Source organism: Oryx dammah, unplaced genomic scaffold (genome assembly GCF_014754425.2).
Source record: "Oryx dammah isolate SB20612 unplaced genomic scaffold, SCBI_Odam_1.1 HiC_scaffold_17, whole genome shotgun sequence".
Lineage (NCBI taxonomy): Eukaryota > Metazoa > Chordata > Mammalia > Artiodactyla > Bovidae > Oryx > Oryx dammah.
Window position 1 is genome coordinate 42,196,157 of NW_024070201.1, and position 16,772 is coordinate 42,212,928.

General features: G+C 37.8%; 1 protein-coding gene across 1 annotated transcript in view; it reads right to left on the reverse strand.

Annotated features, from left to right (window-relative positions):
• SWAP70 (switching B cell complex subunit SWAP70) overlaps positions 1-16,772 on the reverse strand; it is a 75,981-nt gene that overhangs the window by 39,475 nt on the left and 19,734 nt on the right. Inside the window, exon 2 of the mRNA XM_040258402.1 lies at positions 12,945-13,085. Coding sequence (XP_040114336.1) covers positions 12,945-13,085 — 141 coding nt within the window. The remainder of the gene's footprint in view (positions 1-12,944; positions 13,086-16,772) is intronic.

Genomic DNA, 16,772 nt, shown 5'->3' on the forward strand with positions numbered 1-16,772 from the left:
TACGATGACTGGAAGAACAATCAAAGTGACACGAGAACCACAAAGACATAAAAACTGAGTGAGCAAACAAGAAGAAGAAGGTTTGACCAACCCAGCAGTCTCCCCTGTTATCCATGAGGGATAAGTTCCAAGCCCTCCAGTGGACATCTGAAACCACATGTGTTTTTTTCTGATACATACAAGTCTATGATACAGTTTAATTTACAAATTAGGCATAAGAGAAGATTAATAATAATAATAAAAAGAAAAATCATAAACAACTTATTATAATAAATGTTACATGAATGTGGTCTCTCTCTTTCTCAAAAATATCTTACTGTACAAATGTTAATGCTTTTTCCATCTTTAAGCACTTATCGCGTACTGGGCCGTGACTTCTGCAGTTTTGAGATGCAACAGGAAAACTAGCAGAATTTCTTTTTCCATCTTCACACTTTCACGGATAAAAGATTCATTCTTACCAAACATATTAGCAACATCAGCATGTTTTCTTTTCTTATTAAGTAGAGGTTTCACCTTTTCACTTAAAGGAAGCACTTTAAAGTTTCTCTTTGGCAGATCTGACTTGCCAGCATCACCACTCTTGTGCTTTGGGTCCGTTTTTAAGTAAATAAGAGTTACTTGGTAATTATCTGGTCGTTCAGTGGTTAGGCTGTGGCCCTAGTTCAGTCCCTAGTTAGGGAACTAAAATCCTGCAAGTTATGTGACATGGCCAAAAAAACAAAAAACAAAACAAAACGGGGGGGTTACTTGAACACATTCTCACGCGTTCACTGTAATACTATGACAGTCAATTTGATAATCCAGATGGATATTAACTGACTAACAGGTGGGACACACAGGACAAAGGGATGATTCATGTCCTGGGTAGGATGGAGCGAAAAGGTGCAATTTCATCGCACTACTCAGAAGAATATACAATGATTTATGAATTCTTTATTTCTGCAATTTTCTATTTAATATTTTCAGACCACAGTTGACAACAGGCAACTGAAACCACGGAAAGAGAAACTACAGATAAGGAGGGGTTACTGCAGTGCCAAATGCTACAGAGAAATTAAGAAAGAGTCATTAAGAAAAGACAGTTGCTGGTTTTGCAACTGACTGGTCACTAGTTAGTTATCTTCAAGACAGCCAAGAAAAGTCTGTGTATAAAGTCAGACTGCAATGGGATCAGAAACCAAGCAAATTCTCCATAAATTAGCTTTCCCAGGAAATAAATAGTGGCTTTTTGATGTAAGTGCAAGTGCTCAGTGTCTTACTTAATTTTTAATAAGTTGCTTGTTTGGCTTATTACTTCTCTATATTCTAATCTGTCAATACTATTCTTTAGTTTAAGAATACTCAAAGGTAAAAGTATATTAAATGATGACATTTACACCTTTTTAAAAAAGGCACAAAATCAGATCATACAGGAAAAGTCCACAACTAACATCATACTCAAAGGTGAACAACTGAAAGCTTTTCCTCTAAGGTCAAGCACTAGCTAAGGATGCCCACTCTCATCACTTCTATTCAACACAGTTCTGAAAGTCCTAGGCACAGAGATTAGGCAAGAAATGCAAATAAAAGGCATCCAAATTGAAAAGAAAGAAGCTTCTTTTCTTTCTGAAAAGAAAATTAAGAAAACAATCTGATTTGCAATAGCATCAAAAATACTCAGGAGTAAACTGAACCAAAGATGTAAAAAGACTTGTATACAGAAAATTACAAAACATTACTCAAAGAAATTAAAGATGACATAAATAAATGGAAAGACATGCTATGCTCGTGGACTGAAAGACTTAATACTATTAAAATGCCCACACTATCCAAAGCGATTTGTCACAGATTCAACATAATCTCCGTCAAAATTTCAATGGCATTTTTTTTTCTGCAGAAACAAACATTACCCTAAAATTCATATGGAATCTCAAAGGTCCACAACAGTTCAAACAATCTTGAGAAAAACAAAGGTGGAAGCCTTATACTTCTTGATTTCAAAACCTACTACAAAGACACAGTAATCAAAACAGTACATACTAGGGAATTCCCTGGCATTCCAGTGATTAGGGGTCTGTGCTTCCACTGCAATGGCAACCCACTCCAGTACTCTTGCCTGGAAAAGCCAATGGACGGAGAGCCTGGTAGGCTGCAGTCCATGGGGTTGTGAAGAGTCGGTCACAATTGAACGACTTCACTTTCACTTTTCACTTTCATGCATTGGAGATGGAAAGGACAGCCCACTCCAGTGTTCTTGCCTGGAGAATCCCAGGGATGGAGGAGCCTGGTGGGCTGCCGTCTAAGGGGTGGCACAGAGTCGGACATGAATGAAGCGACTTAGCAGCAGCAGCAGCAGCTTTCACTGCGGGGGCATGGGTTTGATTCCTGGTTGGGGAACTAAGGTTCTGCAAGTCATTCAGCATGACCAAAAAACAAGAAGAAAGAAAAGAGAAACAGTATGGTACTGGCATAATGACAGACACACAGCCTAATAAAACAGAATAGAAAGCCCAGAAATAAACCCTCATTTATACTTAAAGGCCAGTCTCTTCAACAAAAGGGTTGGAAAATCTGAAAGTCCACATGCAACAGAATGAAGATGGACCCTTATCTTACACCATATTCATAAACTAAGTTCAAAATGGAGTAAAGATCTAAATGTAAGACCCAAAAGTATAAAACTCCTAGAAGAAACTATAGGGGAAAAACTTCATGATACTGGAATGAGCAGTGATTTCTTAGACATGATGCTAAAAAAGCAGGCAACAAAAGCAAAATCAGACAAAATAACATCAAACTTAAAAGCTCCTGCACATACCAAAAAGGAAAAAAAAAAAACCCATCAACATGGGTGAAACAGTTCTTGCCATCCTAGAACTTACACTCCAGGGGAGTAATAAGATATCAAACTATACAGCAATAACACAACCACCTATATGGTGAAAAGCGTGGTAAAAAAGAAAAGCACAGATAATGTCGCAAGTGTACATTACAGGAAAGCTGGTTAGGTCTAGAATGGGTGGGGTGCTACCTGGAGAAACCTCCCTGAGGAAGTGACAATCAAGCCGAGACCTCCACATGGTGGGGGAGGAAACCTCACAGCAGAGGAAGCAGCGTGTCTGAAGGCTCTGTGGCAAGAAGGGGCTTAGCAATCTGAGGAAGGCCAAGGTGGCTGCCCTGAAGTGAGCAAGAGCGAGGGGAGAGAAGGCTAGACAGGTTGCAGAAGCCAAACTGAACATGGGCCTGTGTGTCATGATAAAGATGCTGGACTTACCTAAAAACAACAGCAAGCCATTGAAGGGTATGCATTCAATATCCACTGTTACCTCAATTAAAACAAATCCATAAATTGAAATGGTCTCTAGGCCCATTCAAACTATAAAAGGTCTAAAAATCTACAAACTGGCTCCAAAATTCTAGTTTGTATCACACATATTAAATCAACAGTCTCACATTTAATAATAATTGCTGCTAGTGGTTTCAAGGTGTCCAAACCAAAGATAATTTCCAAGAAAGAAATATGTAGAGTGGTTCTTATTTTTACATAAAATTTTTACTTTACATCAAGATTCATACATATGAAGAATAAGATACCACCTCAATTCTGATTCAAGGTACTAAAAGTATTTACAAAACTAAACTCACATGTTCTCTAAACTAGAAACTTCATACAAACCCAGCTTAAGACTAAAGTTGCTGTGGAACAGAAACAGTTCTCAAAAGACAGGGAAATTGGTCAATGTAGTGCTTTAGAAACAGCAGAAATTTTTCTCAGAAAGCGTTCATACTCTTTGATCAATAATTCTTCTTTAATTACTTGTTGTTCAATCAATACCTATTGTTCAATCAATACTTATTGATTATCCTAACAAGAGAACCAAAGTCAGATAAAGATTCACCTAGGATAGTCACTATTATTTAAAAGAGTGGGGGAAAAAATAAAAAGTCCACCAAAAAAAGGCATGGTTATAAAGTACAAAACTATTATACAATCACTGAATACCACTTAGTACTTGGGTGACCTTGAGCAAGCATTTAACCCAAGGCCCATCTCCTCATCTTTAAAATGGTGGTAATGATGGTACTTAACCTACAGAGTTGACATAAAGACTTTATTAGAACATCTGTTTAAAACATTTAGTATATGAAACACAAGAGACTCTAAATAAATATTAGCATCTTTATACTCAAGGTTTTTTTAAAAATTCAATGACATGGTAATATTAATGTTAAATGTTCAATATGATCCCTTGAAAAACAATATATAAAAACATTTTAAAAAATAAAGACTTGGAAATTCCTTGGCAGTCCACACTTTAACTGCTGAGCATGCATGTGCAATCTCTGGTTGGGAACTGTGATCCCAGAAGCCAGACAGTGTGGCCACAAAAATAAAATAAAAATAAAAACTCAAAACAAACATATCAGAATGCTAACAGTGACTGCCTCTGGATGTTAAAACTGTGGATGATACATATTTTCTTAATAAGCTCTTTTTTTTTCTTAATTTCAATAATACCCTTTTATTACCTTTACAATAAAAAACAAATTTTAAAAACAGTATTTTATATTAATTATCAGTGAGATGCAAATCAAAACACAGTAAGCTATGTACTTCATATCCACCAGAATGGCTATAATAAAAACAAAATGCTGATGAGGATATGAAGGAACTGGACCCCTCAGCCACTGCTGGCAGAAAGTAAAATGCATAGCTGCATTGGAACAACTCGACAGTTCCTCAAAAGGTTAAACACAGAGTTGCCACATAACTCAAATTTCATTCCTAGGTATATAACCAAGAACTGAAAACATGCCTCTGCACAAAAATTGAACATGCATGCTCACAGCAGTAAATTCACGGTAACCAGAAAGTGGGAAGAAAACAAAACATCCATCATCCAATGAATGTGCCAACAGAATATGGTATATCCACAATGGAATACTTTTCGGACATGGGAAGAAATGAAGTACTGTTAGGTGCTACAACATGGATGAGCTTTGAAAACATGATGCTAAACAAAAGAAGACAGACACAAAGGTCACACGGTCCCAGTCACATTGTATAAGTCCAGGTGGAGGTAAATCCATAGAGGTAAAAAAGTAGACTAGTGGTTGCCTACAGCTGAGGGGGAGGACAGAAGTGCTAGATATGGTTTTTACCACCAAAATGTACACTTTAAATATACTTGTATGGTATATGAATTATATCTCACTAAAGTTGCTATCTTAAAAAGCAATACTTCTGCGAATACCCTGGCACTCCCGTGGTTAGGACTCTGCGCTTCTGCAGGAGGCACAGGTTTGATCCCTGGTTGAGGAACTAAGATCCCACATGCCCCACACTGCAGGCATAAGTAAGTAAGGTCACTCTCCCTCTTGATTACTGTAATGAAGAACCGACACTAAAAAACATGAGATTTCTTTAGACCACATCAGTTTTAGATCCATATTGTTGGCCACAGTATTCAATGACATAAAGTCATTCACACTTCTCAGCATGGAACCTCTTCAATTACTCAGAAGTTTTTAGTCCTGTATAACTTTGCAAACATGATGAAAATGTAGAGTCCAACTTGGCCACTGTTCTAAATTAATACTATGTAACTTTCAAGCAACAATGAAAGAAAAAACAACACAGGCTAAAGGATAATAAGAATCATATAAAAGCTTGGTTTGGGGAATTTAAGAGCAGCACCCTTCCTATCGGGCTTCCCAGTGACACTAATGGTAAAGAACCCACCTGCCAACGCAGGAAACAAGAGAGGCAGGTTCTATCCCTGGGTCAGGAAGATCCCCTGGAGTAGGGCATGGCAATCCACTCCAGTATGTTTGCCTGGAGAATCCCACTGACAGGGGAGCCTGGCAGAATCAGTCCGTAGGGTTGCAAAGAGTTGGACACAACTGAAGCAACTCAGCACACACGCACACCCCCTTTCCTATTAAATGATACTTGTTAGGTATACATTTGACAACATTTTGAGTGCTAAAGGTAAGAGAAATTTGAAAACTCATTTTATGGTAGAACTATAACTAAGGGACAGTAAGCATTTGGGAAGAAAGTATAACGTCCAGCCTAAGAAAACAGAATGCAGACTGCTAGAGAGAAGAAACATTATATTGAAAAAAATGGCTCTCTGTGTGCATTTTTCTTTTGTATGTGTGAGTGTTCCCCAAAACAAAAACAACATCAAAAAAAGGATTACATTAGAAAGCAGTAAATCCCCCAATTAGGACGTGGCTTATTGACCAAGGATTACTGGTTTTTAGTCAAATAGCCCAGACCAACCTTTAATGTGTACAATCAGGGAAAAGAACTGACAATGATTTGGATGAAGAAGCCAACTAGGCTATTAAAGCTCATGAAAGGTTTAGATTGCCTCATAACACGCTGAGGCAGAACTAGTTTTTTGTTGTTTTTTTAATTACGGTTGTGCTGGACTTTTGTTTCTGCACACAGGCTTTCTCTAGCTGCAGCCAGTGGGAGCTACTCTTCATGGTGGTGCATGGGCTTCTCACTGCAAAGCACAGGCTCAGTGGTGACTGGGCTTCACCAGCTATGCTACACAGGCTTAGCTGCCCCTCAGTATGTGGGATCTTCCCGGACCACAAATTGAACCCGTGTCCCCTGCACTGGCAGGCAGATTCTTATCCACTGTACTACCAGCAAAGTCTCAGAACTAGTTTCCAATGTAGTCTACTGGGGCTCAAAATTTAAAAAGTAACAATATACCACTTTCTTCAATTATTCATTGTCAGATAATCCAGGCACAGTGTTTTTCTTGTCCCAAAAAGGTGGGGAGGAGCTCACAAAAATTCAAAAATTCTTCCTGGATGTTTACAGAATCCTATTCTTTACTTAAAAAAAAAAAAAAAGGAATTCAACAAACAAGAAAACAGTTAACAATCAGCAGAGGCAAAATATTCAATACATGAACACACAAGATCATCATCTGAAGTCTCAGGAAAGCTGAAAAAATAAAAATTCTATCAATGTGAAGAACAACATGAATTATTCCCTCTGAAGAAGCAAATACAGAAACCAAATGGAAAAATTATTTTTTGCAAAGCAAGTTTCATTATAGTTTATCTCTTGGTCTCAACCCCTTCTGAGTAACTCTCTTAGGCAAAGGCAGAAAAACCTCTCAAATAACTGGGGCGGGGGGCGGGGGGGTGGCAGCGCAGGGGAGAAATGACCAAACTGAACACTGAGGAACACCAGATACTGAAGAAGAAGAAGAAAAATTACATTAAAACAGTTGAGAAAGAACCTAAGGGAACTAGACGCCGGATGAGAGAGTTTGAGATGATCAGAATGGTTTTTAAACCACTTTCCCCTGGCCCCTACTATATATCCAGTAACTGGAAAAGTATTAATTCTGCAAAGTAGTAATTAATCCCTCAATAGTACATACAGTTAAAAGTACTCTGGTCTAGAAGTGAAATGGCTTAGGTTCAAAACCTATCTACCCCTTATTAGCTGTATTCTCTATTTCGTCCTGAGTTAAATGGGGATAAGAATTCCAGTTATGTGTCATAGGATTAGCATGAGGATCAAATCAGACTCTGTGTGTGTGTGTGTGTGTGTGTGTGTGTATAAAAGCACATATTGCAAATGTTTAATCATCATTTCATATATTGATTACATAACTGACGACAATCTAAGTTTTCTGTTAACACTCTTCAGTCACTACTGGCATTTTTTTTCAACCAAGTTTCAAAACAAGGCACCAATCTGCTCAATTTAAACCCACATCATGGAAACCTTGGCTGCTTTATTTGGACTGAAAGCCTGGCAAAATTCCACTCCAGGTGGCTAAGCAATAATAAACAAGGGCTCACTGTTTCATCACATCCTCACTTGCTCTGTGAATAAGATTTTCCCCAAATTTAGAGGCTAATTTTGGACTTCTTAAATACTGCTATAGTCGCTCCGTTCAGTTCAGTTCAGTCTCAGCTGTGTCTGACTCTTTGCGACCCCATGGACTACAGCACGCCAAGCCTCCTAATCCATCACCAACTCCCAAAACCTGCTCAAACTCATGCCCATTGAGTCAGTGATGCTATCCAATCATCTCATCCTCTGTCGTTCCATTCTCCTCCCTTCAGTCTTTCCCAGCATCAGGGTCCCTTCCAATGAGTCAGCTCTTTGCATCAGGTGGCCAAAGTATTGAAGTTTCAGCTTCAGCATCCATCCTTCCAATGAGTATTCAGGACTGATTTCCTTTATGATGGACTGGTTTGATCTCGGTGCTGTTCAAGGGACTCTCAAGAGTCTTCTCCAACAGTTCAAAAGCATCAATTGTTCCACACAGCTTTCTTTATGGTCCAATTCTCACATCCATACATGACTACAGGAAAAACCACAACTTTGACAATACAGACCTTTGTCAGTAATAAAATAATCTCTCTGCTTTTTAATATGTTGTCTAGGTTTGTCATATAGTTTCTCCCCCAGTTACAAAACTTTTAAATACCTGAATACTAAAACAAAGAACATTTTAAAACTTTAAAGCTCAGGGTGTTTAAAGAAAGTTACATCAAGGAGAACAAAATGTGGTATCAGGGTACAGCACCTCAAGATATTCAACCATGTCTCTCTATCCAGTCTGCCAGCCCACACAAATTCTAGCACTGAAAAACCACAATTTCCAGGTTTCTGAGACTTTCCCAGTATGTTCCATATATTCTAATAACAGACATAATTCTTTTTTTTTTTAATTTTTAAGCTCAAACACATGCACACAGCAGGTCATCAAACATTTGCCAAATATAAGACATATTTACTGTGTGAACTGTTTCTGGTTTTTATTTTGGTTTAAATAAACTGCAACTTTTTAAAAAGTAAAAATACAATGAGGTTGTAGTATGTTTTAAACACATTTTTATATAAAGTAGGGAAGACAACAAGTTTTTGTCAATTTCTTTAAAGTCCATGATGCCAGAGTGCTAACATATATACTTTAGGGTTAAAAATTAGGGAGCTAGGCATTGTTTGTCCTAGAGGCACAGAGAAAGGGGATCCTTTGGGTTTGACGGTCCACTGCAGACTGTCTTGCTTCTAGTTCATACAGCCTAAACTTGATTAAAATAGGTACTGATCGAAAAGAGGGGGAATATACCTAATTTGACCCCTTATGTGGGATCTGGGCAGGCTTCATATGCTAACCACTTGTCCTGTTGTTGTTGTTGTTCAGTTGCTAAGTCATGTCCAACTCTTTGCAACCCCATGAACTGTAGCATGCCAAGTTTCCCTGTCCTTCACTATCTCCTGGAGTTTGCTCAAACTCATGTCCACTGAGTCAGTGATACTATCTAATCATCTCATCCTCTGCTGCCCTCTTCTCCTTTCGCCTCCAATCTTTCCCAACATCAGGGTCCCTTCCCATTAGCTGGCTCTTCGCACCAGGTGGCCAAAGTATTGGAGCTTCAGCATCAGCCCTTCCAGTGAATATTCAAGGTTGATTTCATTAAGGCCTGGTTTGACCTCCTTGCTGTCCAAGGGATTCTCAAGAGTCTTCTTCAACACCACAATTCCAAAGCATCAATTCTTCGGCACTTGGCCTTCTTTATGGTCCAACTCTCACATGCATACATGACTACTGGAAAAACCACAGCTTTGACTATCTGGATCTTTGTATGAAAAGTGATGTCTTTGCTTTTTAATATGCTGTCTAGATTTGTCACAGCTTTTCTTCCAAAGAGCAAGCTTCTTTTAATTTCATGGCTGCAGTCACCATCAACAGTGATTTTAGAGCCCAAGAATGTAGAATCTGTCATTGCTTCCACTTTTTCCTCATCTATGTGCCAGGAAGTGATGGGACCGGATGCCATGATCTTAGTTTTTGGAATGCTGAGTTTTAATCTAGCTTTTTCATTCTCCTCTTTCACCCTCATCAACAGGCTCTCTTATCTTAGGGGCTGTTAATGGAATATAAACGTTCTCATCACTACAGTTGTATTCAAAACCTCTTGACTTTTATTTAAATTAACGCAGAAATATCAAATGGTAAACTCAGGATTCTGAAGCTGTTCTAACTAATCATGGCTAAGACAATCTAAGAGAAAGACAAATACTATATGTTCTCAGTTTTATGTAGAATATTTAAAACAATGAACTTAGAAACAAAGAAATAAGAGAATAGGATGGCAGTGTCAGGGGCTGGAGGGGGGTAGTGGAAATGGGGCGATGCTGATCAAAGTGTACAAACTTCCAGCTTTAAGATGAAAAATGTCTGGGATATACTGCACAGCATTGTGACAATAACAATACTACTATATATTTAAAGTTGTTAAGAGACCAGATCTTAAAATTTATAGCCCCTCCACACACAAAAAGGTAACTATGGGAGGCAATGTTAACACAAGTCACCTTATTGTAGCAATCATTTCACAATATATACATGCATCAAATCATAATGCTATACACCTCATAGTGCTATACACCTTAAATGTACATACATTAGGTATCAGTAATATCTCAATAAAGCTGAGGAAATATTTTCTAAATAAAAAGAATTTCTTCACAAACCAAAAAAAAAAACCCTTACTGACTTATAATACAACTATAAGCACAAATGAGCTACCTGATCAATGAACAGAAGGCAGCCCAAAAAGAAAATAGTATTGCATCATACTATGAAGATCTGAAATGTCACATGTCAGTTTCTATATAATTTAAAATTTTTTTATCATGATATAATTCACATACCAAAAAATTCACTCTTAAAGTGTACATTTTAGTAGTATTCAGTATATTCACTGGAGAAGGCAATGGCACCCCACTCCAGTACTCTTGCCTGGAAAATCCCATGGATGGAGGAGCCTGGAAGGCTGTAGTCCATGGGGTCGCTGAGGGTCAGACACGACTGAGTGACTTCACTTTCACTTTTCACTTTCATGCATTGGCGAAAAGAATGGCAACCCGCTCCAGTGTTCTTGCCTGAAAAATCCCAGGGACGGGGGAGCCTGGTGGGCTTGCCGTCTATGGGGTCGCACAGAGTCGGACACGACTGAAGTGACTTAGCTGCAGCAGTAGCAGCAGCATATTCACAGGTTTTACAATCATCATTACTATCTAAGTCTAGAACATTTTTATCACCCCAAGAAGAAACTTCAAACCCATCAGTAGTCACTCACCATTCCCACTTCCCTCCACCTCTGGCAACCACTAATCTATTTTGTATCTTTATGTGTTTGCCTACTGTGGACATTTCATATAAACTGGATCATACAATAGGTGGTTTTTGCAAGTTTAAGTCTTAAATTTCATTTTGGTGTGGTTTCTCCCTCTGCAGTTTCTTTTCTAAGTAAAGCATGACCAAGGCAATGTTTTATATTTATATAAACATACACACACATACAAATAAAGAGCAAAAATTGTATTGTTGAGGCTTATATGAAAAAATAGATACACGTACAAAGAATACTACCTAAATGAACAGACTATAGTTTTGACAGTCTTTGCTGCAAAATTTCTAAAAAATAAAATGTGATTAAAAAAAAAATGCTGACCAACATTTTGGTATTTTCCAAACCACTAACTTAAATCATTATTATACATTTTAGTTACTGTACTTTGCTATTATAAAAAGACACTAAATTATAAAAAGAATTTATACATATAAATAGCTATAAAATTTTTTTAAATCATAGGAAAAAATATGTCAGTAGTTATGGTATTTAGGTGATTGGAAAGTAGGCTTTTATAATGTATTTTATTTTTAATTTAAAGGTATTATCACTGTCACTTTTTGAAAGACATTTTTAACATATACCCCAAAAATTCACACTATATATTATAAATAAGCAAAAGTAGGAACTCCCAATCCTTAATGTGCATATATGATTACTTTTCATATCTAAACTAAATGTACATAAAATGGAAAGATGACAGTAATATACTGCTTAGTTAAAAAAACAAACTGAACTTTATGTAGCATGATCCTACTGGTACAGAAATAAAACACTCTTTATTGTATAGGTATGTGTCTGCATGCATATAAAAAGGTCAGCAAATAATTAAAAGTTGTTACTCCTAAAGACTTGGACTAAAAAGGGAATTTACTTTTTATCTCATATATTTGTACTAATTGCCTATTTAATGACAAGCTAATTTATGTAATTTTTTAAGACTCTACTTAATTATTTTTTTGGGGCTGCATCTTGCAGTATATTAGTTCCCTAACCAGGGATTGAACACAGGCCATAGCAGTGAAAGTATAGAGTCCTAACCACTGGACTGCCAGGGAATTCCAACCTTTCATAACTTTTAAATCACAAATGTTTTTAATTAAATGTGCCATTAATTTATTTTCTTTAAAAAAAATAAAAGAACATTAAATCTAACAATTTAATGTGTCAATTTTTAATTATCCAAACCAAAGGAGAACTCAAATGAGGCAGAAAATACCAGTAGGTTATATTTGGCTTCCAAACACCTAATAGTTTATAGCATCCTTAGTCATAACGTATCAGAGAAAACATCCACGTGGTACTCAGAAAAGTCCAGGATGAAAACTTTGCTGTATAATATCTATAAAGTATAGATATTTTACCACATCATATCCATGCTTTAACAATTCTGGTACATGTGGAACCAGAATTCAAAACAAAAAATCATATCATGTCAAATCCATGCTTTAACAATTTTGGTACATGTGGAACCAGAATTTAAAAAGAAAAAAGAAAAGCTCCCTAAGAGAAGACAGGTACAGATTAACACAAAATACAGTTCTTAATTTCAAAAAAGAGCCAACTGTAAAAATATAGAACCAAGGATTAGAAGACACTGGAGAAGAGAGAGAAAGAGGAAGCACTGCCAGTCTCTTCTTTCTTTCTGATTTATCTCGAGATGCTTCACAACTAAACTCCTTAGGGAACTCACCAACAAGGGTGTGTGGGGCCCACCTGAAATGTGTAACCTGAACACCGCTATAAGCAGGAAGAGGTTAGACTCACACCTTTTCCAAAATGAACTTGTTTAAATAAGGCATGTAGCCCTGATTGGAGACAGGTCCCTCGTCATCATCCCTGAAGTGCTCTTCAAGGGCAACTGGGTCGTGTGGAACCTTCAGCACCGTGCACAGGTTATGGGAAAGGACCTGTAAGGGAGAAAGAGAGCAGTTTAGAGCATCCACTAAGCAGCACGTGGCACTTCACTCTTGGAACACAGATGGCTGCTCCCTACCCTGCGGAGAGAAAGATGAAAAATAAACTGCCAGCTGCCAGGCTCCCCGCTTGTCATCGACAGGGTCTCATTCCCTCTTCAGTTTCGGTTCACGTCAAACGAGCCTCTTTCACTTACCTACAATGAGCCAGGCTCCATGAAAGACCTGTAGTACTCCTGTGTGTGTGTTAGTCGCTCAGTCGTGTCCGACTCTTTGCGACCCCACCAACTACAGCCTGCCAGACTTCTCTGTCCATGGAATTCTCCAGGCAAGGATACTGGAGTGGATTGCCATTCCCTTCTGCACATACTCCTTGTAGGCATTTATAAATTGGCCCACATTAGAAAGAAAAAGGGGGGAAAGAGCAAGAGAATGTGTTCAGACTTGAACATCTCCCCAAGCAGAGCAGTGTCTGTCAATTAAAGCTGTAAAAGAAAACACAAGGTACTGAAGAGCTGCAGCTGGGGGCTCTAGATAAGGTGTCCAGGCCAGGCTGGCCCCAACCTCTCTCCACTTTACTTCTCTCTTTTGTTCAACAGAAAGGCCAAGTTAATATACAAATATATCAAATATTGATTAGTAATCCCTAGTCATCCAACCATCTCCATAACTCCATGATAAGTTTTCAGGATGAGTATCAGTTCAGTTCAGTGGCGCAGTCGTGTCCGACTCTTTGCGACCCCATGAATCGCAGCACGCCAGGCCTCCCTGTCCATCACCAACTCCCAGAGTTCACTCAGACTCGCATCCATCGAGTCAGTGATGCCATCCAGCCATCTCATCCTCTGTCGTCCCCTTCTTTTTCTGCCCCCAATCCCTCCCAGCATCAAAGTCTTTTCCAATGAGTCAACTCTTCACATGAGGTGGCCAAATAAAAGGGTATAAATATGAAAAGAGAAAGAAATCAAGTGCCTCGTTTAAAAATATATTAAAAAATCAATAGCAAAAATATCTCAGGAGTCACCAAAATGTCTGAAAATATTTTGTAGAGAATTTGCATTCTGGTCTTGCCATAGTCTAAATGCATACTTTAACATTCAGGTAGTTGAGTTAGCAGTTTGGGCTATTTGAGTACTAACTGTGTTTCATATTAAGTGAAAATTTAAAAATAAAACTTAAATTCCTTCCATTTCATTTGTGCATTCTAAACAGGTCAAATTATACAGCTAAGTTGGTACTTAACACAGAATCTTATTAGATGTTAAATCCCAGGTTAAAATCTTCCCTGTTTTTCTCAGCCCTACCCATTCAATTGCTTAAGGAGCCACATCCACCTCAATGAATACTTCCAATTCCATTAAGCAAGTCACTTTTTTCTGCATACATATATTTCAGTTAGGATTTTTTACAATTTAAAAAATTAATCTATAAAAATAACATTTGCATATCTTCTTTCTACATTTGTTTTGTTTCTCAAAGCTTCATTTATGTGGAGATCCTTTTCTACATGCTCTGCTGGTTTTAAGGAAGTAAGTAAAGTGAAGGAAGTACACAAATGGTTATAAATGAAGTAATTAAGACTTTTATCAGCCCTACAAAGCAGGCTGTGTTTCTCAAGTAAACTCTCTATTTGCTAGTAGTACAGCACATGAAAAAGGCACGGTGGAGCTTTTATTGAATCTTGCACCACAGTCAGAAAATCCTAAATAGACATTTCCTTTCTTTATTTACCTTGTAACACCTACAGAGTAATTATCTATCTTCAAAGAGGTTTTGTGAGGATCTACTTCAAGAATATAAAGTGCTTAAAAATGGCAACACACTGTAAATATAGAAAAATAAAGAACACAGTCCTCTTATAAGGCTCAAAAGTCTTTCAGATTTTAAAATTATTTGGGACTTTACCCAAGTAAAAACTCCCAACCACAGGTTAACCTATGGTATATCCATAAAACATTAAGAACAATGAGGAACTTACTGTGTGTAGTGATATGAAAAGATCGCCCAGGTGCCTTAAGTGAAAAAAAAAAAAAAAGGACCTAAGACTACATATAGTGTGCTTCTATGTAAAAGAAAAAGGAAGAAAAAAAATTAAAAACTCTACAAGGATATATAAGAAACAAATAACAGTGGAGGAAAAACTAGTTTGATTTCCCTCTTTATTAAGTTCTAGAAAAAAATTTTTTTACCTATTCAAAAAATGTAATAGCTATTTTAAAAATTAAGCATATATACATACACACACATTTTTCTTAATGGCCAGCTTAAGCTCACATTAAATCTTTCAATATTTATTTTAAAAAAATTTTTTTTAATTTATTTGTGAGTCTTAGTTGCAGCACTCAGGATCTTCAATCTTTACTGCAGCAGGCAGGATCTTTAGCTGCGGCATGCAGGATCTAGTCCCCTGACCAGGGATGGAACCTAGGCCCCCTGCATTGGGAGCGTGGACTCAGCCACTGGACCACCAGGAAGCACCACACAGCTAACTGACTTATCTTCGAACTCTACACTTTATCGTCTACATTAACTTACCCCCTAAAAATTAGGTATAAAAGGGAGACATATTCCACAGCAATGTACCATGACTAACGGATGAATAAGGTATAAGGGCAATAAATGAGTTCAGGAAGAATAGTTTGTGCTACAATGACTTCATATATTAAATGAAATGTAACCTAGGCCTTAAAATAAGGAGAGCTTTTCAGTAGGAAAGGGCTTCCCTGGTGGCTCAGATGGTAAAGAATCTGCCTGGAAGGCAGGAGACCGGAGTTCGATCCCTGGGTGAGGAAGATCCCCTTGAGAAGGAAATGCCAACCCACACAAGTATTCTTGCCTGGAGAATCCCATGGACAGAGGAGCCTGGCAGGCTACAGTCCATGGTGTCGCAAAGAATCGGATACAACTGACCGTGACTACCACTTTCACTGTCACTTGAGGTAGGAAAAGGGCAACTGGAAGGTTTTCCAGATAGAGGGATAATATGAGAAAAGTAACTGATTAATGCAAAATTCTCCAGGTACAAAAAGGAGACACCAATCTCTCCCACACCCATCCCTTTGTCTGCCTTTGGGTTTCACAGACCCTCCAACTAACGTACTGGTAGAGGCCTTAGAAGCTATATTGTCACCCTTCCCATCTTACAGATGGTGAGTACTGGCTCAAAGAGATTAGATTTGTTTTTCTTGACTAAAGTGACTTAGGAGAACTAAGTCAGGTTTTGTAAACCCTGGTCCAACACTCTCCAGTGATAAGAAACATAATTATGTTTCCAGTTTTCTAAAATCAACATCTTTGTGTAGGTGCTTTAGTTCAATCCAGTGATCTCACTGAAGATTTAGATTTAAACCCTAGACTCCAACCATGGATAATTAAACAGAACTTTTAAAAAATACAGGGATAACTGAATTCAAGGATAACTTTCCTAACCACCTTATTTTAGTTAAGCAAACTGTGAGAGAGACATCAGATTATATTAAAGGACCCTGGAGGAGGAGACTTGAGTACCCACTGTACTCATGTGGTCTGTTCCTGGTCAGTGGTTTCCCATTTACCCTTTTAAAATATTAGAATATTTCACTGCTTGCTTGCTTAGTCTCAGTACCCTAGCTGCAAAATGAAGAGTTGGTGACTTGTTTCTAACAGTAATGTTTTGAAAAGTCCAATCCTTAACTGTCAACC